This window comes from Pteropus medius, unplaced genomic scaffold, assembly GCF_902729225.1.
Source record: "Pteropus medius unplaced genomic scaffold, Ma_sr-lr_union100, whole genome shotgun sequence".
Lineage (NCBI taxonomy): Eukaryota > Metazoa > Chordata > Mammalia > Chiroptera > Pteropodidae > Pteropus > Pteropus medius.
In genome coordinates, this window is record NW_024351073.1 from 19,827,426 (window position 1) to 19,854,340 (window position 26,915).

At 39.1% G+C, this 26,915-nt stretch overlaps 1 protein-coding gene across 1 annotated transcript in view; it reads left to right on the forward strand.

Annotated features, from left to right (window-relative positions):
* The window catches only part of CTNND2 (catenin delta 2), a 773,259-nt gene that overhangs the window by 393,052 nt on the left and 353,292 nt on the right, over positions 1-26,915 (forward strand). The window contains exons 4-5 of the mRNA XM_039842770.1: positions 13,859-13,893; positions 14,267-14,383. Of these exons, the coding sequence (XP_039698704.1) occupies positions 13,859-13,893; positions 14,267-14,383 (152 nt within the window). The remainder of the gene's footprint in view (positions 1-13,858; positions 13,894-14,266; positions 14,384-26,915) is intronic.

Consider the following 26,915-nt stretch of genomic DNA (forward strand, 5'->3'; position numbering starts at 1 on the left):
AATGTGTTAAGGGAAAAGAGGTCTAAATAGATGATGGCAAAATAAACACATTTTTATCAGTTTACCAAGTTTGCATATTGAGTCTAGTTTGTCCAGTCACTATGGGGCAAAATCTAGTCATTTCCCAGCATAGTGCTTTAACAATATAAAATTCTGAATGGGAAAGGTTAGATTTTGGGGTATTTTTTCTTTATTTTGAAGGTCAAAGAAAACAAAGAACAGAAAGCATGATTTTTATTATCATTTCGACTTTTTAAGCCTCTTTTCTGAAAAATTCAAATTGTCGTTAGCTACACTATTGTTTTTAAACGATTAAGTATTTATACAATAGAGCAAGGCCAACATTGCCCTCCCTGATTCTGGAAGAATCAGTTCATTCCATTTGAACATTTTATTCCCTTGTGTGTCTGTTTTTTTAAATATTAACTCAAAATAGTAAAAAACAAAAATTAGTCACTTTCTTTTCCATTAGTGAAAATGCAGATCCTACCACCTACAAATCAAACCAAACCAAACCAAAATGACACTTGAATAGGAAAAAAAATAGAAGAAAATCTCTCCTCCAGTTTGGGTGTCATTTTCTCATAGATTGAGAATGACCTGTTTTGAGGGGTATGATAACCCACTTTTTGGAGACTTTCATCATTTTACTCATTTGTTGCTTTGGGTAAATTTTTACAAATGCCAAGTCTAGTGTCTTTGGTACCTTTTTTTGTGAAAAGAGCTCATTAGAGTAATTTAGCAGAGGCTTGCGTGACCCAGACATAGGTCCAATAGGAAGTAAACCAACATCACCAACTCATTTCATTTAGACCATTAAGCACATTAGGTGATGAAGATTTTGCCAGTTCTTCTGTAGCCGGATTAAACAAACAAATTAAAAATGAAGGATGCCCTTACTGCCTGTGAATTTCCTGAGCTTCTTCATCAAGCCTCCCTCCGGGGTCCTACTTTGCCCTATTGCCTTAAACCAACATGTAGCCATCAGAGGCAGATCAGGGATGTGCTAATGACAACTGCCACCAATGAATTCTGATTTATCTTCGTATAATTGTCTTCAATTAGAAACCAGTAGGAACACATCGTGGAACATTTATAAGTGAAAATAATGTTTCATTTAACAGGAAGCTTGAGCGAACATGCTTAATTAAGGAGAGGAAAATTAGTTTGTTCAAGTCTATAGGGTGAGCAGAATTTAACAATTGGAAAAAAAAAAGAAAGAAAGAAATCGCCGCATAGTGGCATAAAACGTAGTGTTGCTTAAAAAGGATGGATTTTCCTTTGTGATTCTACCCTCGCCCCCTCCCCCACGGAGGAATAATTTACTCACCATGACTTTCTCTTGAATTAAGGTACTATATACTGACTTTAAGGGGGCAGGGGGACCAGTAATATGTAAACTTAGATGTATAAAAATATAAATTAAGGTTTTGTTGTTTTTATAAAAGGATTTGTCGTGACGCACCATTAAGTAATACGTGTTCTTGAAGCGCTTCACATATAGGGTAACTGACAGCTTAGCAGCTGATTAAGGAATGTTTTTATTTCAATTGAGGTTGTACAAATCAGAACATTTACTCAGTAGATGACTTACATATTCCAGTGATGCTTTATGACAAAAGTATAATAAAAGTGTATTGTACCTTTTTGTCACAGTGCAATTCGAAGGAAGACACATTTCAGCAAAATAAATAAAGAGTGCACTTCAGATGTGAACTGGAAGTCCTGCTTTGTGCTAGCTATACCGATCTACGTCCGTAAACAAACGTTTTAGCAGTGCTAGACATAGAGCTCACTCATACTGTGGAAGACAAAGGTGAAGGTTACATAGACGATGCTATGTGGTCCAGCAAAGACAAACGATAAAAGCAAATCATCAGAGCATGTTTCGATAAATGAGAAAGCTGCTAGGGGGTCTCGGAGGATGTAGGGTTTCAATCAGCCTAGACGTATAAGGCAGGCAGCTGAGACCGGGTCCTCACAGACCAGGCATGCCCTGCAAAGAAACCTGGGTTTGATCTCACAGGCAATGGGAAACCACTGAAGACTTTTGAACTAGGGATTTTGATGATCAGATTTCCGCTTTAAGATTTTGATTTCAGCGACGTGGGGGGATGATTGATTAGAGCAGGAAAAGAATGCAGACGTGAAGAATAGAAAAGAGACAGCTAGCTGTGTGAAGCACGTTGGGAGATGTGGGAAGGCCAGGCTGACACTGTGCACCTGGGACCTTCATCTGCGTTACGATCTGTATTCGATCCCCACAATGGCATCGGAGGTGGCTGTGTTCAGAGCCAGCTACAGCACCTGCAATGTCCAGTGCCGAGTGAACATATGGAACTCGTTCACAAAGCAGGGTGGAAATGCCATTAAAAGCTCTAAAAAGATAGTAAAGCTTTTTCTTTTTTTTTTTCTTGGTCTCTCTGTCTTTCTCTTGACTTGTCATAACGTTTTTTATTCTTTGTATAATGTCATGCTAAGTAAAAATTAAAATTTTAAATTGTTAATATGAATTTTAACATTTACCTTTATATTCTGCAATGCCAGATCTGAATGCAAATATAGTAGCATTTACTCGTACACAGAATCACTGAAATGCAACTCCTATGCCATAGCCCGCGTGTGCATCTGTATTTCATTATTACCAGAACAGTGAAAACGCTGCACAATTCTCAACTTTTTTATTTCACCTCTCAATATGCACATATTCTACCAACATCCTCTACTAAGGATAAGGAAGGACCGACAGAAAATAGAGCTGTGGGTGGCCAGGTCTTTCCCCTTCCTTCTAGACATCATTTTCAGCGTGAGTGGCTGGCCACCATAGGGACAGGGGCGTACGTGGCTAAGAGAGGATGCGATAGGGTATCATTCATGTTTTTCAGAGCAGCATTGCCTTCTTCATTTAGAGCAAATTCTGGATGGAAGGGAAGTCATAAACATAACACGCCTACCTCGTACCCGCCTTGAGTCGCTCTCAACTCCCACAAGGCATTGCGGGGCCAGCAGGGCCTGGGGAACCTGCACGTGAACGAGGCAGCAAGGAGCAGAGGATGTGCATGTCGTGTGTTCTTCTCCACTCGTGCATGTTTTGTTGTCCCGTTGCATTTCGCTGGTAAAACACAGTTCAAAGATGGAATTTTTAAGAGTTTCAAGACGGCAACAGCGAAGCGTGAAACCAAGCATGAGGCCCTCTGAGTGGGGGCGGTGTTCATTTTGGCCAACAGCACCCAGTACTGTGGCGCCCACCCTGATAGCGTTGTCTCAGCATACGTGAGGAGATTGAGGACAGGGAGGGCACGTGACTTTGTCCATGTTCCTCTCAGGCAGATGGTGTTAAAAAATTATTCGGTGATTCTTGCTTGAGAATGGTAAGGCAGGCTTTATCCAAGAGGGGCTACTACAGTGGGATTTTGTAGTGGGGAAGAGAGATGGGGCTCAACTCCAAATACAGCAAGAAAAAGTGGGAATTTATACCCAAGGAGCAGGGTGGGAGTCAGTGGATGGGAAATTACTAAGAGGAGGTATCAGGAGTAAGGGTGGATTCTGACGGTTCAACCTCACGAGATTCTTGCTGAAGACAAGCCAGGGTGATCAGACGTCGCCTGCGGGGTGACAGAGGATGACGGACGGGATCAGATATTGAGGGTGATCAGATATGGAGCATGGGGGATTCTGGTTGCACTGACTTCACAGGATTTTCTTGCTAAAACTGGGCTCTACAAAGAAGGACATGGGAGCCCAAGATTGGGCTTCGTCAAAAAGAGAGCTCAGAAGAGCTTAATGGTAATTTGGTCAAGGAGAGAATTTTGGTCCACGTCGACTAAGGGGAGTGGGTTTCAAAGACATTTACAATGGAAAATGGATGGGTCGATATATTGTATCTCGAAAGTGATTTTGGGAAGGATGTGCTTTAAATATCTTAAGAATATTAGTAGATATTTCAATTCATGGATTTTTAAATGATTGTATACATTTGGCTGGCAGTATAGTTATCGAGTGAAAGCTCGCATTCAAATCCTCATGCTTTCACTAAACGGAGAACTTCGGGATGAATACAGCCACCGCAGGATGCGAAGGTGGAGAGAAAATGGGGCAGCGCCTCCAGCTTTTCAGTTTCAAATATCAGATGTTAAATGTTGGAAAGGAAGTGATATTTTTAATGTAATCTTTTTCCCACCTCAATAAGTATGGAAAGAAACAGACAGATGTAATCAGGTAGACTGGTTTTCAGGAGTCGGGATGCTGGGGAGGCGGCCGTGGCAGTGGGCTGTTATGGCGGTGGCTCCCCCATGAACCGGTGACAAGGGCAGGAGCATATCTGCCAGGGGAAAAGGCTAACTAATGAGCACGCTTCCAGAGAGCCAGTGAATGATATCACATGCGGTCTCTTGGACTCATGTAGAATGTGAAGACTTGGACTTTCTTCTGGTCCTGTAAGCCAAAGCACCATGTTTAATTTTCTCTGCAAACGTACGGGAATGCAAGTGACACGGGCGTCTGATGAGCTTAGGTAGAAGACATGAGCTTTCATTCAGAAGCAGCACAATTCCTTCCAACGGATTGGCAGTGGGCAGTGCGATCAGTGTATTTTATGCTCGAAGGCTGTCGCTTTCATTCACAGAGTAAAGCCGCAAGGATCCCGGGGCTTTGTCACCTGAGGTCTGGCTGCTAAGAATGAAGAACAAAAGAGATCATTGGAAGCGATGTTTCTGTTTCTTCTTCGTTCCTTCCTGTCTTTCTTTTAACTCCACTATTCTCACTCTTCCTATGATTCTAGTTTAATTATCACTTGGGAATAATCGAGTAGTATATCGCATGTAGAAAAAGCAGTTCCGGGAAAAGAAAACAAAGCATGCCACACTGTACCCTGTACCTTACTATTTTTCAGCTTTTTATTTTCAAAGGATTATAGATTCACAGGAAGTGGCAAAATGAAATCCTCAGTCCTAACCAAAGGAAACGTCGGGCAAAATATATAATACGATACCCCAGGAAATTGATGTTGGTATAATTCACAGATTTCCCTAGTGTTGCATGCACTGTGTGTGTGTGTGTGTGTGTGCGCGCGCGCACGTGCACGCGCAGTTCTATGCAATTTTATCACAAGTAGCTTTGTGGAACCACTGCCACAATCAGGATGTGGGACTGTTTCAACATCACAAGGACCCTCATGCCACCCTTTTATAGTCACACCCACACTCACCTCCCTCCCGAAGCCCTGGCAACCACTAACCTCTTCTCTAGTTCTATAATTTTGTTATTTCGAGAATGTTATTTATCTTTTGCACTCAGCATAATTCCCTTGAGATCCCTCCCAAGTTGTCTCTTGCTGCATATATCAATAATCCATTTCTTTTTATTGCTGCATACATCTCCTTGGTATAGATGTGTCAGCTTGTGTAATCATTCACCTGTTGCAACACATTTGGTTGCTTCTAGTTTGGGGCAATCAGGAATAGATTGCTATGTACGTTTGTGTACCCATTAAACATTTAAACTGAACCTTCAAATTGTTTAAAAACCACTCCTGCTCATAAGGAAGTAAAGATCTATAAGACCATGAAGTCGTTTATGAATATTACATGGTTTCTGTTATACAAGGGCACTAAAATTGAAATTTATTTTTACAAATCATCTGTCACAAAACAGAAGACCCAGTTTTCCCTTCCCTATGAAACAGTCCACGGTTATTTGCATAAATTTCCATTAAATTTCTAAGACGTGTTAGGTTCACTTATATTAATAAAATCATATCAATTTCGTGCAAATTCAATACTCAGAGTTTGACATGTCTGTAACAGACAACACACGTATGGAACAAGAGAAGGTAAAAAAAAACTGTAAGCAAATCTGTGTGTTTTAGAAGAACTGCAGAGGGAGGTTCACACAAATACATATTCACACACACTCACACATAAACACACTTCTCGCGCCCATCCACACATGATCACAAGAGGCTAGGAGAACATGAACTTGACATGTTGTTTTCTCCAGAGATATCCCCAAGGATAAGGAGCCCCCTTTGCTGAGAGGACCATAACAATGGGGACAGTTCTGGGATACTGAATACAAAAGACTGAAGTTTGGAACTTCTGAGACGCCGTAGGTGCTGCCTCTGTCAGCAAACACACACCAGCTACTCTGTTCCTGCCTAAGAAATCAGCCAGAAATGGTCAGACTGCAGAGTACAGTGAGCACTCTCTCAACCTCAGGATCAGTGAATGACACCTTCACCGACCATCTAACCATGAGTTACAGTGAACGCCAATGGAGATTTATCAATATAACAGTGTATGATATATTTAGCATGTAAACTACACAAACTATTCAATTTTTGATAGTCCGAAGGCATTTCAGGATATTGTAAAATCTCAATGTCAATGGATGAACTACTCCCTGGTCATCTGCAGTTGTAAATTAGCACACTCCAGTTTATGGGGTATTCGCAGAGGAAGGTATCGTGGTCCTTCATTGTCTAGTGTGACTGGCATTCTGAAATGTTGCTTCAGTTACTGTAAAATTCTGCTGTACTCATGTAAGCATTAAAAAAAAAACAAACTAATGCCCGTCCATGAGAACTCTCCCAAAAAACCAGGGAGGGAAATATAACATGAGAATTTTCTAGTTGATAATTCACCATTTGTTCTTTGTTCTGATATTGAAGTTTACATATAATACGCCTCTTGTAATGTACGTACAATCAACTCCCAAACTATAAAAGCCTTTGGAGAAGAGAAACTCGGATGCGTGTCTTTCCCATGGTTGGAACTTGGCTTTTGTGCAGAGAGATGGAGCCTACGGCTAATTCCATGTGTTTGCTAGAAACTGGAGTATGTATTTGGAAGGAACTAAAACAAAACAGGATTCCCATTCATTCTCCCTTGTCTGGCTCTAGCTGGCTAGCTGACAGACTCGACGGCGGGTGGTATCCTGTGATAAACATTGGAACCGCGTGCGTTTGAGCCCAGTGTGAGAGCCGGCGCTGCTTTGTCGTATCGGTTGCCTGGTTAATTCATCAGTCACCAACTGCAACACAGTTAGTTTGGAATATGAATTTCTTCTGCCTCAAATTAACAAGGAAGTTATTGATAGTAATTAGGTCTGATTTATTTTCTTCCAAGGTTTTGGAAATAGCGGATCGTCTTTAAGATTTTACGAAGGAGAGAAAGAACGCTCCCAGTTTCCCAGAGAAGCATCCTATACAGGACTGATTGAAAAACATAGGGTTTAAAAGCTAATCATCTTTCTTCGGAAATCATAGACTGCCTTTTTTTTTTTTAATTCCCCAGTTTAATGTAGGGGGGAAAAAAAAGACAATTTAAATTCTGAAAGGCCTGTAACATAATTGTGCGATACTATTTGTTGGCCCCAGACATAGACAAGCTAAATTCCATGTCGCTGACCTACTGGCTTGCAGTCCCATCAGCTGGCTGGACTCACTCCGGCCTCCGTCCATCTGCATGTGATAACCAGAGCTCACTTTTTTTCCCCCTTTAATGCCTCCCATATTGCCAGCACCGTTCTATGGGTTTTACGTATATTACATTCTTAACATTTGCAAGGTCTCTAGGGAGAAAATTTTAGTAATATCCCCATTTGCAAAATGGGGAAACTGAGGCTTACGGAGACTAAGTGATGTGCTCAAAGTCTATTTAATCCTCCCAATGTCTTCATTTGGTACAAGAGAATTTAAATAACTTCGCCGAAGGGCCTAGACTGAGAGCAGCAGAGCCTGGTTGCCGAGCTACACGCTTCACCGCTGTCCCCTAGCTTAGGGGTTTGCACTGCGGCTGTTTACCCATCGTAGCCCCGGAAACGTTTTTATGATAGCTGTGAAATCATATTTTTGATGAAAATAGTTAAAGCGTAAAGATGCGTGATCTAAGAAAGAAGTAAATGTTCTAGTTTTGCAGCAGAGATGTTACAGCATCACCCGAGGATGTGGCACAGATACGTGTAGGGAACACAGGCCGTGGACTGAAGGGGAATTGGCTCCACGGAAAGTTCTGGAGGGAGCAGGGTTGCTCCCCGACTCAGCAGCAAGGGCCGGATACCACGCCCTCAGGTATGTGGGCAACAGTGGCCTGGAGCAAAGCTCCATGGGGCACCCCTTCTCACCATTTTTACTGAATATGTTACATTTCCACAGTGTTTAGGACTTTTGACAAAGGTCATTTTATTTTGCAACTGATGCCTATTCTTGCGATATGTCTGCATGCGAAACCATACACTGAAAACCACTTGAGGTCAAAATACAATTTTAGGTTATGTGGACATCATAAATATAAAGCCCTTTGTTCCCTTCTGCTGGCTAGAATCAAACGTCAGGAATGAAGCAATTTATTTCACAATATTTTTTCCGGCTTCTGTTTTAGGTGCATTGCTTAACTTGAAAGCAAACGAACAAAATCTCATAGTTCTTTATTTTGTTTTGAAAGATATCCTGAGCAATAATACAGCACATGATAGAGAATTGATGCTTTGGGCATCAGAAAGTCGAAAAAGGAAATAAGAAAATGTATTTGAACGGGTTCATAACAGAATAGCTGTAGTAATTGTGTGCTTTGTGTCTTGGCCTGACCTTAAGAAAACTCTCTGAACTTTCCTATATATGTATATATTTTCTTTTATTAGAAATAGCCTGGAGATGGGTAGGGAGACTGTCTTGCCGGAAGTGATGAGAGCGAAAATCACATCTCAAGGGATTCAAAGGTCATTCTTTGATTTAAACTAGCCCCGTCCCCCGCCCCCCATCGCGCTCTAAGAACTTGAAAGTTCTCGGTTGCTTACTTGAAATGTTCAAGGTTTGTCCAACTTGAAACATTCTAAAAGTGATATTGTCATTTTTCTCGAATGCAAAATAGAGGGAGAAAATACTTACATCTAAAACCATTCTTTTTTCTGTCGTGTATGTATGTCTTTCAGAATCGTTTTGCATCATTTAAGTTTCAACTGTGAGTGATTCTAACAAAGATGAGAATATTATGTAAAACCGAATCACAAGGATTTATCTAAGGATTTAACTAACTAAACATGTTTTTAAATGTAAGAATCATGATTTTTTTTTCCTATTTCTAGTATCAAAGGTATTCTTAAATTAATTTTAACATTTTGTCCTCATTTTTCATCATACAGCATGACAGTAGATACGCAAGTGAAATTTCTTTTTACTCCTTATACTCATTTCTCTTTGTCCCCCAAAGAGGCCTCCACCATTCATGAATTTGAGTACATCTTTGTAATCCATATGCTTACATCCTCTCTCTGTACACACACACACACACGTCATCACACACACACATGTCATATGGTGATGAAAGGAAATTTAACTTGGGGTGGTGAACACACAATGCAATATACATATGATGTATTATTGAACTGTACACTTGAAACCTATATAATTTTATTAACCAATGTCACCCCAATAAATTTAATAAAAAATAGATAATAGTACTGTGTAGTAAAAACTCCCGTATAGTTTTTTAAAATTCCCATTATTGGGATTGTGTGATATATTTCTTATGTGCAATCTGCATTTTTCACTTTATATTTTGTTTTCGAGAACTACCCATGTTGGCATATAGGTATCTGGCTAATTTATTTTAACTGATGAATAATATTTAATCCATGTGTGTCATATATGATATGTAATCATATTACCGTATTTATGCATTCCCCTATTGCTGACCACTTCCGTGCTTTCCATTGCTTTGCTGCTGCGGACAAGGACGTGTAGGCATGAGAGTCCCATACGAGTCTCCTAGGTGCAGGTGCATGGGTTCCCCTGGAGTCTCTACCCAGAAGTGGAACTGCAGGCTGATTGGGTATTGCATGTAAAACATTACCAGGTATTGCCTCGTAGCTCACCCAAGCATTTGACTAACTTATTCACGCATCTGCAATGTACGAGAATTCTTATTTTCCCATCTCCTCCCCAACACTGAGTATTGTCATACTTTCTAAATGTTTGACGGCCTGTAGAGTATAAAAAGATATCCTGTGTCTAATACGCATTCCTTCAATTCCTAGTAGGGTTGAGTATCTTTTCATGTATTCAGTAGCCATACATTCTTGATTCCTCTGCTATGCCTCAGCTATACATGTATTCGTTGACTTCTATTAGATCTTCTCATCTCTGTCTTATTGATTTGTAGGAGTTATTTATATGTTCTGGAAACTAACCCTTTGTAAGTCATATGCATTGCAGATGTCTCCTCCCAGGATGTGGCTCGTATGTCCTCAGTTTATGGTGTTAATATTTTTGTTTTTATCACACAGACAAATGTGAATAGAACAGAGTTCAGGATGTGGTCCCAATCCTGGCTCTACTGCTTGCCGGCTGTGGCACTTCCAGCAAATTCTTTAATATCTTTTTACCTCAGTTTCATTATCTGTTAAATGGGAAAGTGTTACTTCTCCTAAACGTTTTGGCACGAATATTAACTATAAATCAGTTAGAATATTGCCTGGTATAAAGTGAGAGCTATATAAGTGTTAGCTATTAAAATTAGTGCTTTTAATAGATTGTTTTTAAAACTGTTTCCTAGCATCCCTGGTTTTTGTACATATTAGAGATATGTTTAAAGTTTAAATATTACTTACAATAGTTTTCATTAGTTTTCTCACAATATTCGGATTGTGGAACTTATATATAGTTATGGTTAAATACACGTGGAGTGCTATAAATTACATTTATATTTTTATTTAAGATTATTTCTGTTTCAAGAAATAGCATTTCGGGAGTGAAAGCCACTTTATTTCCTGATATTGAACATGCATGTAGTCACAACAGCTTCAGAAATGGCTTTTCTATTATGTTAAATTGAATTGTACAATTGGGAAAAAGTTCACCATGAATAATTCCTAAACACCTGAAAGAGAAGTGTCAGAGACACAGGCATAATCAATGTTTATTGAATGAATAAATAGTCTGTTTGCTTTTTAAAAAATCATCCACCTTACAGCAATTTTTAAGAGATGGAATCAAGTACATAAAATATGCAATTGCATAGAATCCCCTAACAGGCAGAGTAGAGTGTGCACTCAAAGGAAATGAAATCCAAACCAGGTTTCTCATGGGACTTCAATTTTCTATGATCATTCATACTTTTAATGCATTTTAACTGCACTAAAGCAATCAGGAAACCATTTAAGTGATTAATGCTCTGTGTCTGCCCAAAAGGAACGCACCTCTGCTTAGAGAGGATAGTTTCATGTTCACTGCCAATGACATTTTTTTCAATCGCAATAAAAAAAGTTTCTTCCTGTCTGTCGCATCATAAAATAGGAACACTTTTGAAAGTAAAGTATGATATAACAGTAACAAAAAGTAAATATGTAATAGTATGGTGTGTCATCGTCCTGCACATGAAACCACCCAACAGTGCAGGTGAGTGGATAAATCTCGAAGGAGGAGTGTAAGGTGTGGTTCCACCTGATTTGTGCCAGAGTGACCAGCTCTATAGTATGGAAATGAAGATGGAGAAACAGGAAATGCCTTATGAACTCAAATAATGGCACATTTCTGTGTCATTCAGTGTGACATTTACTCCAGGGAAACACCCGTCCAGTGTCAGTTTTAACACAGCAGTGTCTGCTTCTCACTCGTGCTTTATCTTCTCTGGGTCGGCAGAACTCTGCCCTCCACGAGGTTATTCAGGGACCCACGTCGACACAGGGCTTAGCACAGAATGAGAATGAAGACCGTAGGCCAGCCCTCTGTGCCTTGGGCAGGAGGTGGCATTTGTCCTTTCCTCTCACAGACTTTCACATGACTCTTTTTTCTGCGCAAGGGGGTGGGGGAGCGTAGTCTTGGATGTGTCTGCAAGGGGAGGAGTGTGGGACTTCGATGGGCCCTGGGAGAAGCTTCCAGGGACTCGTTCACTCTATCGCTTCAGGTGGGAAGTAACGTCAGTGTGTCTCCCTCCACGACTTCAGATTATGAGTCAGGACACATTCGTTTAAACCCCTGCCGAGCTCCTCGTGGTCTGTGCGGTCAAGTTAGTTAGTATCGGTAAGCCTGTTATTCCCCATCTACCAGAAGAGATCTGTGGTTGTCGTGAATGTCGCAGCATAGAGGTAGTCGTAAACCAAGGAGGATAAAACAGGACATCATCGTTGTATCAGAAAAACACCGTGTCATTTCCTTGGGGCTTCCATAAAAAATTGCCACAATCGAGTGATCTAAAACAAAAGAAATTTATTATTTCGCCATTTTTGGGGGCCAGAATTTCAAAATCAAGGTGCGTCAGCAGGGCTGTGATCCCTAGGAACCTGGAGGAGAAGACCCTTCCTTACCTCCTTCAGGTGCGGATGGCTCCAGGCGTCCACTGGCTGTAGATGCTGAACTCCAATCTCTGCCTCCATCTTCACGTGTGCCTCTCTCCTCTTCTGTCTCTTATGAGGACACTTGTCTTTGGCTTTAAGACAGTCTCATCTGAATATCTATAACTTCATTACATCTACAAAAACCCTTTTCCAATAAGGATTCTCAGTTTCTAGGGATTTGATGTGGACCTATATTTTTGAGGAGAGGTGCCCCATTCTACCTACTACAAATATGAAAGCATTTTCCACTTCTATACTAAGTGAACATGGCTCTGCAGTTTTTAAAATATTGATTATAGGATTACGTTTCTGTTTTAAGTATTAAACTTTGTAGTTAGATGTTACTGCTACATAACGTTACATCTTTTCGATGCCAGGAAAAGTTGCATTGGACTGAATTTATAATGTTATCACTTCATGTATTTAGTGTCTGTAGCTCTCATCCTTGTAAAACCATTTTCCAGTTTCCTACAATGGCTTGGCTGCAGATCAGGGTATCATATAAAAGTCATATGTCCCTTAAGGGACTACTCTTGTATTCACTTACATCAATCATGGCTTTTCTGAACACTGATTTATACCAGAATTCCCCTCTTCCCCCGTAAATGTATTCAGAATTCATCTCGGAGATACAGATTAAAGTTCTAAAACCCACTTGCTGTTGTGAAACTGATGAGCTATTCATAGAAGCCCCTTGATCAGAGCAAAAGATGCAGTGAAATACGCACAGAAAATCATTCTCAAAATGATGCCTGTCAGTAATTGACATCCAGATTTCTCAGTTATTGACATATAAAAAGGGGCATGTCAGAAATATTTGCGTATATAATGAACATTGTTTATATTTATAAATTTTAAATTTGTTTATGTATTTAATAAGTCATTCAAAATGAATCCATGTTGCCTACACAGATGAACTGTGCACAATCTTTTTGGCATATCATGTATATGAACACCCCTTTCTACTAGGGTCATTTTCTAAAATGAATTCGTAGAGAATTTTCAACCTGTGTAATCAGTTGGTGGTAAAGTGTTATAATTTTTAAATTACTAAATTTAAACCGTAATAATCAACTGAAAGGAACTGTTTATATGATATGTCCAAAAGAAAGTATATGTTTATCTTCTTTATAATGAAAAAGGAGAAAGTTATTTCTTAATCTACCTTAGAAAGTCTACTTGAAACTCTTCAGACTTGTATTTTAAAATTGGGTAGAAATGTGTGTAGAAACTATTGTAAGGAATAAGTATAATAGGCCGAGCTTTGTAAAAAAAGAGCTGTTCTTTCGAAAATTACTGGACAGTATCCATTTATAGCAGGCTAATACCTGTGAATCCAAAGAGATATCCGTACACCAAATGGATTAAACTTAAGACTGTATCAAAATGGGATCCCTTTTCTCAGTAAGAAATTTCAGGAAGCGCCTCGGAGCCATCATTACTGCCCTAACGCGCCTTCGCGGGTTGTGGTCTAGTGTCCTTGTGTTTCTAACTGATACATCACTCCTGTGTGTTCTCTTTTTTACAGTTCAGCAGAAGAACAGTTTCACTGGCAATCGCAAGGTAAAGTATGGCTTTTAATGAACCCTTACGCTTACTTCTACATGTATCTCTACTGACTAATTTTCTTCCGAACTTCAGGAAGAGACTTGTGAAAATGAATATGACAATACCTTGAGACTAAAATTCAATGAAGTCGTTGGCGATAGCTCACCATTTCACAGGAGTTGAGTTGTCACAATTCCCTAGTTTACTTTATGTCCTTCATAGATGCATGGAATTGACTGGTCTTAGCTTTGAATACTGGTTGGCCGGGGAATACTTCATAGAGGGAATATCTTTGGTTAGGACACTCTTGATTTTTAAATGCTAGCCTTCAACTTCAATATTAATATTATCGAGATTTCGTTCATGACTTTAAAATATTGTATTTCAGATGGTCAAAAAGATATCGAAGATGAACTCACGACAGGTCTTGAGCTGGTGGACTCCTGCATTAGATCACTGCAAGAATCAGGAATACTTGACCCACAGGGTTATTCAACGAGTGAAAGTAAGTCAAGTCAAACGGCAATCTCGAAGACCGAACATAAGAGTATTATGTCATTATTTTTGCTAATATAACTAATATCACGAGACATATGTAATAGGACCTCAAGATGTGTTTATACTTCTTTTATCCATTTCACTCTACGCTCATGTATTTCATTCCCACATTACTTCACCCCAACCCTCATTAGATTACAAACTCTCTTAAAACACTTATTAGCTTCTAGATTTTTCACCAATCATAATTGGTGATTCTCACTTAGCCAATATCCTTTTGGGCATCTAGACTCATCCTATATGTGTTTAATCAACACAGGGTCTGTTTTAACATTAATCGATAATGTGTTACTCCTACAGATCATTATGGGTAGAGATTTTGAACACTACGACGATTATATAACAAAATGGAAAAAATTTACGTAACATACGCAGTATTATTTAGTGCTATGCTATAGTACTTTGCAATAACTTCTTACATTTCTACATTTAGCTATCTTACATTGCAATATTAATCTCAATAAAGAATTTAAAGATTTCTTTACCTCCACGTAATTACATATTTTTCAACCAGAGTGGTTGAGACTTAAAACTAAAAGTTCTATGGGTTGAAACGAGCCTCACTTAATAAATCATAGGCTTCTCTTGACTTATTTTAATAAAGTCCCACAAAAAGCTAAAAATTAAATCATGAAAACATGTATTACCTTGATAATTTCTACATTAGAAATCAGTGGAGCATTTTGTTCCTTAATTTAAAAAATATGTAATTTCCTTGAATACTCCTCAAGGTTTTCTATAGAAAAGGAAGATATAAAAATAAAATAGTAAACTGATCTTGGAAATGTTTAATTTACTTATTAGTTCATTTTCTCTATAATCTTTATAATTCTACCGTTAGGATAGTATAATTAGTGTAGTATAATTCTGCTATTAGGATAGCATATGCATCATACTGAATATTCAGATAGATTTAAACCCATATGCATCTTTCCAGTAGAACTCCTATAAGTAAGATACGGATTTGTATGATCCTCGTTCTCTGGATTTTATATTTTACAATGTAGGATTGTTACCTCTTTTCTTTGGGTCAATAAATATATTTGTCTCGTAGGGATAGTTGTCGTTAGAACTATATTTAATTAACATTTGAGGTACATATACTCTGTTTATTAGAGAGTACTAAAGCAGAGATAAAATAGTTTATCTTGGTAGGGAGGATAATATTGGATATCTCATTTTTCAGCATAATAATAGGGAAACACTATTCGATTATGAGTTTAGTTGGGGGGGAATAACCCTTAATATGTGAAAAGTATAGAAAAAAGAAGGGAGAATAAAAAGAGGCAAACAAATTAAAAAGAGATATCAACTCAACGAACCTATCAGCACACTGAATTCTCCTTTGAAAATAAAAATTCAGGTTTGTAGTAAACAGAGAACATAGTAATGTGATGTTTATGAGACACACTAATATTAATGAAGTAAATGTTGAAATCAAAGGAATAGACACAGTAGTGGCAGCAAATACAAAGAACACAGAGAGCAAGATTCAGAAGAAAATGTGAGATGGAATGAAATTTCATGCAGAAGCACCAAGCAGGGTTGAAGAGGACTTATGTAGTGGAAACTTATAAAGATGAGATAAATTCATACTAAAATCTAGTGAGCATGCATGCACCAAACCTAGCACCTGAATGTCAGAACAAAAATGAAAGCTTGAAAATATTAGAAATGAAAAGTTGGTGAAAAATGTGACTATTTCCATGTATATTTTTCAGAATCAGACTGAATAGCTGAAGAAAAAGCCACAGAAATTTGGAATAAATTATTAGAAAAATTAATGCATTAAATTAATTTTAAAAGTTGTATTTGTTGAATGATAACATACATTTGTTATATATGTCCAAGGAATATTTACAATAATTGATCAGCTATTTTAGACAATTCTAAAAATTAAAATGTATAGAAAGGCGCTGTCTTTGATTACAACCCAGTAAATTTAAAAGTAAATAATCAAAAAGGAAATATATAATCACGTTAATTAAGAAACAGATTTTTGATCTACTGAATCAAAATCGGTAACTGCTGAGTTTTGTTTTTTTCAGAAAGATTAGTTATGTTAATATGTACTGAATTATCTGTCTGAAGACTCCTAGGATTTTAGTTAAATGTCCTTTTTGTAAACCCATGCTTTCTCGTTTGAAGATAAGAGAGGATATAAAGCAAAATAAACAACAATACACACACACACACACACACACACACACACACGTGATGAAAGCACCACCCAAAAGTTTTATGCCACAAGATATGAATCACAGTGAAATGTAAAATATTGTCATTCTTAAGAAACATTTATTTGTTCTTAACATTTTCAGAGTCACTTTGAGGCTAAACTAATTGAGTAAAATTTAAGAAATTAATTTGTAAACTATCGAACAGATAATAACTCTCATTTGGGGGAATCACGAATTGCTCATTTTAAGTACTTATAAAATAGAAATGCCAGTTGCTGTTTGTATCTATATCAGAGTTCACGTGGGAAATAGAGTCTACTCAAATGAGTTTAACTGGAGAGAATTTAATTAAGGTACTATTTACAAAGGCGTGGGCAAGATGAAGGAAACAGGACTGGGTGCCTGCTGGGGTACTCAGGGAGTAGCGACGGACAGAAGTCCTTGTCACCCTTAGTCCTGAAGGAAGCCTGCAGGGACACATACCAGCAGAATCAGGAGGCGTGGCAGGAGCTCCAAAGGAATAGTATCCTAACCTCTGTCTCTTCCCCATCTTCTCATTTGCCTCCCACCGGCCAAATCCCAAGGGAATCTCGTGATCAGTCTTTTTGGAGAAAAGGGCAGAGAATGAATATGAGGAGCAAAGAGAATAATCAGCTGAACATTCTACGAGCCACTGGAACAGTCTACCGTGTTTATATTCTTGATAAATAAACAGCGTATAGACACATAGTAGCTCTTTGACACAGTTCATGTAATTAGCGCAAGCCCATCAGATTCTGCTAGTCCCTTGATTTTGTGGTTATTCGATCAATGGATTCATTAGCTAGAACAGACATGAAATAGCTAACGCTAAATTGCACCTGGCATGCCGCCCTTGAGAGCCAGTCTCTTAGTCCTGACTCAAAAGAGACTAACAAAACCCTAACTGCAGTCTAAAACCAGCTTGAGAAAGTTCTAAATGGCCACCAATATCAGCCCCTGAGCCTACAGTACTTAATTTGTTGTGTTTAAAAGCTTTTGTTATTTTTCTTTCCAAGGTGTGATTAAAATAAAATTTGAATCTTAGCGAACCCATCTTCTCGACCCTAAAGCTGGCAATGATTATAATGTACAGTTAACCAGAGTTTTCAACACTTGGTATTTTTTAGAAAGTGCCATCCTAAATAGTATGTAGATCATGCATCCAACCTTTGCCACCCACCACTATTTTGTGACTGCCAGCTGTGTAATCTCAATTCTAACAAATACATGTCACAGAGTCACTAGGAGAATTGCTGTTGCTTCGCTGGGAAAAAAAAAAAAAAATTACTGACAGAAGCTCGGGGCCATTAGCATGTCACAAAACGAACAGCTTGACCCAAACTGCTATGGACCAAGTACTTATTTTAATCCATGCATCCTTGGAGATATAAACTCAGAGATAAGGGCGATTATATCTTAGCCAAAAATATTTGTCAGTCAGAATCAGAATTAGAATGGAAAACTTGGGAGAAAAGGACTTACGTATTTATAGAGATTGTTAATTTGTTTAAATATCATATTTTGAAATAGTAATCATCTGTTTCTGTAGCATATGAACAAATTAAATTTCTACCATATTCTAGAAAATAGTGGGAAGAAAATCTTAGAAGCTTAATACATCCTGAGTGTTATGGCAAAGAAAGGAATGTTATCGTATCCTGAGTTTCCAAATCTGAATATATTCAAAAAACCAAGTATCAGTCATAGAAGGTACCATTCTGAGCACGTGAAATCCAAACAGAGTAATTTTATGTAGTTTAACAGAGGTGAATGTATTATTTACTGTTGATTTACAGTTAGTCCGTTTCATTCAGTTACTGTGAATATAGTTAATTCTGTGTGGAGGGGGAGGTTCATTGAGAGGTCGGATTATTAAAATGCTTCAAAATTAATTCCATATATTTTATGCAATAATAATAAAGGTGAGAGACATCCTTGTGAAGTAAATATTTCCATAATTCCTGGTACGCATGGCACCAAAGGACGCAGAAGTGGTTCAGGAGTGTAAGTTTTTTATAATCATTAAACAAATCAAAATGAGAAACATATTAATCATGTGGCTGACAATATTGGTGTCATGCTCTGGGAAAGAGGACAGATTTGTTTGATTTTCTGTTATGGGGGCAACCAGGTCCTTAGTCAGACCAGATGAAGTGGAGAGCCTCTGGGTGGGGTCACAAGGTAGACCACCCTGCCATTGGAGCCAGAAGCCCTGGATTCAAGTCCTACTGCTTCCCTCACTCCACCAGTGATTGAGGACTGTCACCTGGACTCTGGAGACCCCAAAGCCTTTCCTGGAAAGGCATTTATTCAGATTACTTGAGTTTATCCTCATTGTTGGTTCTCTGTGAAATCGCTTCATCACATGCCTTTTGATCCAAGTTTTGAAATACAAATGAGAAAGTCTCCTTTCCAGAAGTTTATCATGGTTCCAAGTCTAAAATTGTCTTTAAATACCAAATACATCCATTTGTTTCCTTTCCAAATTCACACATACCACCTCCACTCTGCCTTTGGTGTTGTGGATCTAACGGGAAGTTAGCAGTGGCAGAAACGGAAGGTGCAAGCAGAAGTCAAGGGAAGATGCCCAGGTGTCACACAGGGCATAGTACTGTCCCTCCAGGGAGCCATAATTATCTTGCCTACCAGATACTGTCTCTACCTATTTTTCAGCTAATATTCAATTTATTTTTCTTTGATTTCCTTCGATCACATAGACGTTTCAGAAGCATGTTATACCTTCTCCAGGGAGGTCACCAACTCAGAAGCAGACCTAGAAATTGAAGGGGTAGGCGAAGACATAAAGTACCAAGCGCTCCTTATCTGTTCCCTCAGCAAGAAAGAACCGCATTTCTTATGAAAAACATCACTCTGACCTGAAATCAAGTACAAAGTGAGAGCCTAGTGAAAATTTCTGATGGAAATGCAATCGGGTTTTAAAGTTGTCAAGGCACCGTAGGTGCCCAGAACTTTAATGTGAGGATCAAGTGCAAGGTCAGCATCAGAACTGGCATGAGTGTGAGAAAAAGGGGCTGGAAACCTTCATGAGAAAGTCGGAATAAGGAGAGGTCCCGGAAGGAGAGGTCTCCTGGGAATACCTGACGGAGATTTGTGAGATTTACCCAGAAGTTAAAACATTAAAACGGTCGCTGATCAGATAATGTCACTTCGATAGCAACCGATGTAATCAAATCTTAATATACTGTCACTTCGATAGCAACCGATGTAATCAAATCTTAATATACTTAATATACTAGAGTGATATTACATCACTCTAGACACAGGTAAGTGTTAGAGAGTAATTTTTAAAATTTTTTTTTTTTTATTTTTCAATTACAGTTGGCATACAATATATTAGTATCAGATGCGCAACATAGTGATTAGACATTTATATAACTCACAAAATGATCACTCCAACAATCTGACACCTACATAGTTATTATAGTATTATGGACTATATTTCTTAAGCTATACTTTATATCCCTACGACTATTTCATAACTACCAATTCGTACTTCTCAGTCCCTTCTCTTTTTATCACCCACCCCTCAAACCCCCGTATCTCGCAACCATCAAAATGTTCTCTGTATCTTTGAGTTTGTTTCTGTTTTGTGTGTTGATTTTGTTCTTTAGATCCCACGTGTAAATGAAATCATATCGCGTTTTTTAAATTTACATTTATTGAGCACTTATCAGCAGCAGAGAGAGTCTCTGCCCTCGTGAGAATTACATTGCAGCCAGAAAAGACCGAAATGAAGCCATCTAACTACTACAAGTCAGATCATCGCTACAAGCAATGACAAAGCCTGTGCGGGGTAGAGTGGGGTTCTCACGGTGTACTTGGGAATCCTGGGGGTCTCCGAGACTCCTTCGGGGGCTCTGCAAAGGCACCGGTTTTCACACTAGTCCTACGACATTCTTTGCCTTTCCACGCTCGTTCTCACACGACGAGAGATCAGTGGAGCTTTCCAGAGGCTCCTGGCCATGTGGTAGCCTCGTCGCCCTCATGGCTCACGGCACGTGTTTGACTTACCCTGCCGTGTGAAACGTTTCCAGTTTTACTACAGTAAATAGTGTTCCCTGTCACCCACGTAAATAAAAGCTCTTCAGAGTCCATAGTAATTTTTGAGTGTGAAAGGGTTTTAAGACCAGAAAGTTTGAGAACTGCTCTTGTTTTCAGAAAATCATCGAAGCCCAGGAAGTGGGGATCATTGTGAGAAGATACTTGATCAGGGACCTGAGTAAAATGCGCAAGCAGGACACGCAGAAATCTAAGGAAAAGTCTGTAGTTTCTGGCAAATCCAAAACTCGTTCTTTAAGCTAGTATAATTTTATAAATAAATTACAGCGTTTTCAGGATTTAGCTTTTAAATTTTGTTTTCTTCTAAACCGACTTGTATTTTCATTTCTCTTCACAGTTATTGATAATGAGAAATATGAATCTCTTCTCTTTTGACTATTAATGTATAAAGAAATATGTTTTTTTTCTTCTCTGTGCCACATTAATTTTTTTAAATGGTAAATAATCTGAATGTAAACGTTTACTAGGAAATACTTGGAGATGGGAGTGAATTCTACAAAGTACCATTCCATGATCACAGCATCATGTAAATCCCAGGCACAAAAACATTCTTGAGCTACACATTTTAAACCGAAGTTATACATTTGAACGTAAACGTTTTTTGTGATCAATGTCATTTCGCTCATATTCCTCCATTATCTTCAGTTGTAAAGAAACTGAGTTATCACACAGCGTGAACACTTATGCTGGTGTTCATTTTCCATATACAGTCAAACTTGAAAAAGCATACTAATCAAGCCAATAACATTGGTTGAATCTAAATCAGTTTAAAACCCAAACGAGTCCTTCTCTATTCCTGGGACCATTACAGCTTTGTTTTCACATTAAACATTATACATCGAAAGCGGCTGACCGGATGAAATCAATATTCTGAAGACAGAGACCTAGAAATGAAGTTTAAAAACACACCTGCCCGTGGAACAGCCACAGCACTCTATGCTTCTTGCATCTCAAGCTTTTTCCATCAGTTAATGTTACAAATGGTAGACAGGCTGACCCATCATTTTCGGGGGATCCTCAGCAGAACTGTTACGTATGAGCTTTTTTAAGTTACTAATAAAGATTGGGAGAAAATAACCCGTTTATTACCACTGGCTACTTTCTATTCCAAGTAAGTTTGTAAATTGACGAATTTATCTAGAAACCATAAAAAAGAAACTACTGCTATAAGTGAAACTGATTAGTAGGGCAGTTTAAACAGAAGTCAATATTTTTACTCTATAAAGTCAACTTATGGTTAGATATGACTAAAGTACTTTGAGGTTGATTTAAATCGGTTTGATAATCTTACAAATAATTGGCAGTTTTCTCATTGATTTTGTAATTTATAACAGCCCTTTTGTATTTATATATAATTTTCATTACCTCTTTCTTTTATTTGATTTTGCTCTAAGAATTTACTCTCATTTAAAATAAAGTAATAGTTAACCTCCAAATCATTCTTAACCTTCCGCCAAGATCAGATGGCAGGAGAGTGCAGCTAAATGTCAATTCTGTCCGTTACGGATGTATATAAATCTTGTTGGCATTATTTTTCATGGTCCCCAGAAATATAAGATATAATATCATTTTGAAAGAGTCAGTTGAACCCTAAAATAAGTAAAGAATGTTCCTAAACTTCCTAACAAATGTCAATCTAAACGAAGCTGCCGCTGTGCTGAATGTGTCTCTCTTAAGTTTGTGTGTTTATCATTCCTGATTCAACAGCATCACCAAACATTTACGGAGCACCTAGTTGAGACATCGCCTAGTTCTAGCAGCTATGTATTCTAGTACATTCTTGTTAATAACACTTTCCTCTATAATCCTTTGGAATTAAATTGATAACTTAGTTACCCCTTAGAGCCCTTATTTTGTTCTTGTGGCTTCAGGTTCCACTAATGATGACCTTGATAACTACATCCCTTTCCTGAGATTTCATTTACATACAATCAAACTGTGATCTTGGAAATTATTTATGACCTAGAAAGGTTAAGTTTGCCAGGCAATGCTTACAGCTGGTATTAAAATCAAGCCCAGAGTCCCTTTCTAACTACATAAATTCCCACCACATCCTCCAACCTGTAATTTAAAAATTAAGCTTGCCCTTCCCCAAAACACAGAGTCCACAACACATACACACACTTCCTGCCCATCTTTTTCTCGGGAATGTGTTTACTTATTTTAGGGTTAAGCTGATTCTTTCAAAATGACGTATTTATGGAGACCATGAAAAATAATGCCGACAAGATTTATACACATCTGTGACGGACAGAATTGACATTCATCTCCACTCTCCTGCTATCTGATCTTGACAGAAGGTTAAGAATGATTTGGAGGTTAGCTATTATTTTATTTTTAATGAGAGTACATTCTTAGAGCAAAATCAAATGGTGGGAGTTTCTACTTTTCCACACTCACTTAGTGAGTACTTGTTTACTCGTGTTCTGGGACAGGTGTTCAACTAAAACAGACCAGAATCAGCAACTCCCAATAAATCACCTTAAAACTTGTAGAGAGACAGCAGTGTGCAGCTAGCTGACTAGGCAGGGCAGTGCTGTTTGCTCGGTTTCTGGGTGATGGACACTCCCAGGCACCCATGGGGATGTCGGCAGCGGGATTATCCCCCCAGCGGTCAGGTGAAGGGTGTCCAGCCATTTTTGGCCTTCCTGCCCTTCCTGTCTACTTCGTCACTAAGTCCCCAGGAGCTTTTCTTTCAAAATGGCTCTTAAATGGGCGCCTTTCTTTCCCTTCCCAGGTCAGCCACCATCCCAGTTAAAGTCTCTTCAGTTATTGCAGGTTTCCTGTCTACACTGTGGAAAAGCAGGATTCTACTCTCTCCAGTATCTCAACACACCGTCCTGCTGCCTTCACCACAGTGTTCAGAATCTCTGCTCTTAGCCTGCCCCCTCCTTCTAGATGTGTAATACTGCACAGTCCCTCTGTAAACACTTAAAATTCTTCAGAGTCTGGTCTGTTTGGAGGGTTAGGGGGCATGGTGGGGGTAGGGTTAATTTTCCCTGGGCAATCAGGCATCAAGGAAGGCTGCATGGAGGAGGTGACATTCAAACAACACTTTATACGTTTAAGAAAGAGTTTTGAGGTTGACAGAGAAAGGAATTTCAGGCTAAGAGAACAGAGAAAAATAACTTTTTTCGTTCTTATCTCTTCACCCTAACACTCAGTTTTGTTTGGTTTTGTTTTGGATTTAAAGCAGGCCGCTGTAGTAATCTATGCCTTGGATGTCTCATTTGCAAAATGGAAGCTCACGGGTGTTGAAAGAAAATGCTAAGTGATATATGGGGCAGTACTGTAATAAGGTTTTCAAGACAAACACATTCCAATCAAGGTTTTATTATTATCAGACCATGTGGCTCTGTAATTAGATAATTAGATAATAATACTAATAACTGACATTTGTACACCAGTTTATATGTTTCCAAGCACTTGCACATCCATTATCTCATTAGGTGCTCAAATTTGCAGAGATTAAAATTTATAGACAGAATAATGAAGTGTGGTTGAGAACATGCGCTCTGAAGCCAGACCGCCTTGCGAGCGAGCACCCAGGCCCACCACCGACTGTGTGGTCTCGGGTAGTGGGACCTTCAGTTCTGTCGACACAAACGGGGACGATAGTCCCTTCCTCACCGGAGTCTTGTGAAGATGTAATGAGATCATAGGTGGAAAGTGCCCCGGGCGATCCCTAGAACCTAGTCAGTGCTCAGGAGAGGTCGGCTGCTGTTCATCGTCATCGTCGTGGCTACTGCTTTCATCAGCCGAAGGTGGACTAGGGCCCAGGACTGCTGAATCGGAGCCCTGGATTTTTTTCCAGCACACACCTACCCACTCCATGTGCACGATTGTGACCTAATGACTTATGGATGCTACATGGTCGGCCATTGGCTTTTTTTTTTTTAATTGCCGTTGACATTCAATATTATTTTATATTAGTTTCAGGTGTACAGCATAGTGGTTAGAAATTTATATAATTTATAAAGTGATCCCCCAATTAGTCTAGTACCTACCTGGCACTATACATAGTTATTATAATATTAGCAATTATATGCCCTGCGCTGTACTTTACAGAGAAAGACAAAAGCCATATATCTTACTTAAAATCTAAAGAACAAAATAAACAAAATAATGAAACAGCCACTGGCCTTTTCTGTTGCAAAGTATGTAATTTAATGAAGGTTTACTGTATTCTGAGACTGGCATTCAGCTAAAGCAGGCAAGAATCAGCAATTCTAGATGAAGTCTCTTTAAACCTGTGCAAACAAAGTGAGTGTACATGATCCTGAAAACTCTAAAATGCCTGGTTCATTTAAGAAGAAACTGTCTAGATGTTGTAGTGAATGTGTTAATACGGCCCACAAGTGAGTGTGAATTTTCGCACAGAAAATTAACATGGCAGCCTTTCCATCTGCTAGGGTTGATCTCTGTCCCACTGGCGATGGATGGCAGGCTTCCCCTAGCCAACACCGGGGGTCTCTCAGCAGCGGTTGTTGGGGAGGTGCCACAGTCTGACATGTGAAGATTTCTCCTGCAGGCAAATTGACTTCCATTTAGGGAAGAATTTTTCAACTATAAATGTTGATTTGTGTATGTGACCTAGCAAGTGCTTTGATATTAAAAGACATCAACCTCTGGACTTGGAGATGGAGGATGAGGATCTAAGTCTCATCTTTATTCCACCAAGGACACGACTTGGATGACCTCTTAACCTCTCCATGCTTCTGTTTATGCATCTAAGAATAGGGAAGAAGGCACAAGGGTGCTTTTTTCCTGTGTCACCTCTAGTCATTTCATATATTGGAAAACATATTGAGATATTGGTATCGCATTCAAGAGGCTTTGTTCCAAGTGTCTTTCTAGGATCTATGTCCCTCAGTTCTGTAGTTCTCTTGGAATTTCTGCCCCCTGTCCAGTTGGGACTACTGTGTCTTGGTCAGATTGACAATATATGCTCTCTTGAGTTTTGTCAATTTATCAGAAAATGAGTTCACCTCCTCTTCCTGGCCTCCAGGGCTGAGTCACTTTGAGTAGATACCTGAGCTCAGCTTGTCCTATGACAGGGAAGGTTCAGAACGATCAAAGAAATCACTGTGACCCTTTCTTTGGTCAATGTACTGGAAGAATACGTACCGGAGTGTGTCTTCTGCTTTCTGTGACCTAAGAGGACATTATCATTTAATGTTCCACGTGGCTGAACTGCTTCTGGAGCAGTGGGAATTTCACATCTCAGACCCTTCCTCTCCTCCCTGTCACCCCAGAAATCCTGTGGCCTCCATTACCCAGCAGATACACTTCACATCCTCAGGACTGCGGCCTAATTTTACCACCAGCCCAAGCAAGACTTGATGGAAAGTCATACATTTTGGGAAAAAAAGAAAAAATCATGAGTGAAAGCCCAAAACTATACATGCTTTTGAAATCTCTGGAAATTGGTATCTTCTACCTCAACACGCAGTAACGTTTGTAAAGCTAATCAAGTGTTAGTGACATATACATTTTACTTCTAATATGAGTAATTAAGAATTGTTCTATAACTTTAACCTTTTTCATCTTCTCATGTATCTTTCTAAGACTGGAATGAATATAAATGCTGTTGATTTGAAACCTAGTGAGCAATGGAAAAATCATGCTAAAATGCATGCAGTCTTTTGGCTGTTGTCCTGCGGTACTGTCCTTGCTAGGTGATACATCGGTAGAGACCTTAGGAGGGCGGGGTCCAACGGGAAAACCCTCGGCCACAACTGGTCACTGTTCTCCCCGTACCTACCTCTTTCTCCTCCTCCTTACAATTAGTCTCCATGTGCCCCTGCCCTCGTCAGCAGCGCCCCCTTCCCTTCCAGAGGCTCTCCCATGTCTCAGCCTACCCATCCCCTGGGCCTCAGGGACCCCCCCACCTTGACTCTGTCTCTGTACCTGGCAGTTTACAAAGCAGCGGTGGGACAGCACGTCGCTGACATCCGGAACGAAACACGCAGAATGTGCATTCCCCATAGAGACGACGTATATGTAGTGATTAGACCCGTAATACCATCAGTATGGATTAAATGATGTTTTGCAGGCCATTGCAAACGTCACTAGCTGATATATACTGTTTGGGACCCTATTTTCTAAATGAAAAGAAAAAAGATTACAGCTGTCCTTTTGTTATGTCCTTGGCGATGAAATCGAGGCTGGGTGAAAACAGAACTGTTTTTATTTCCT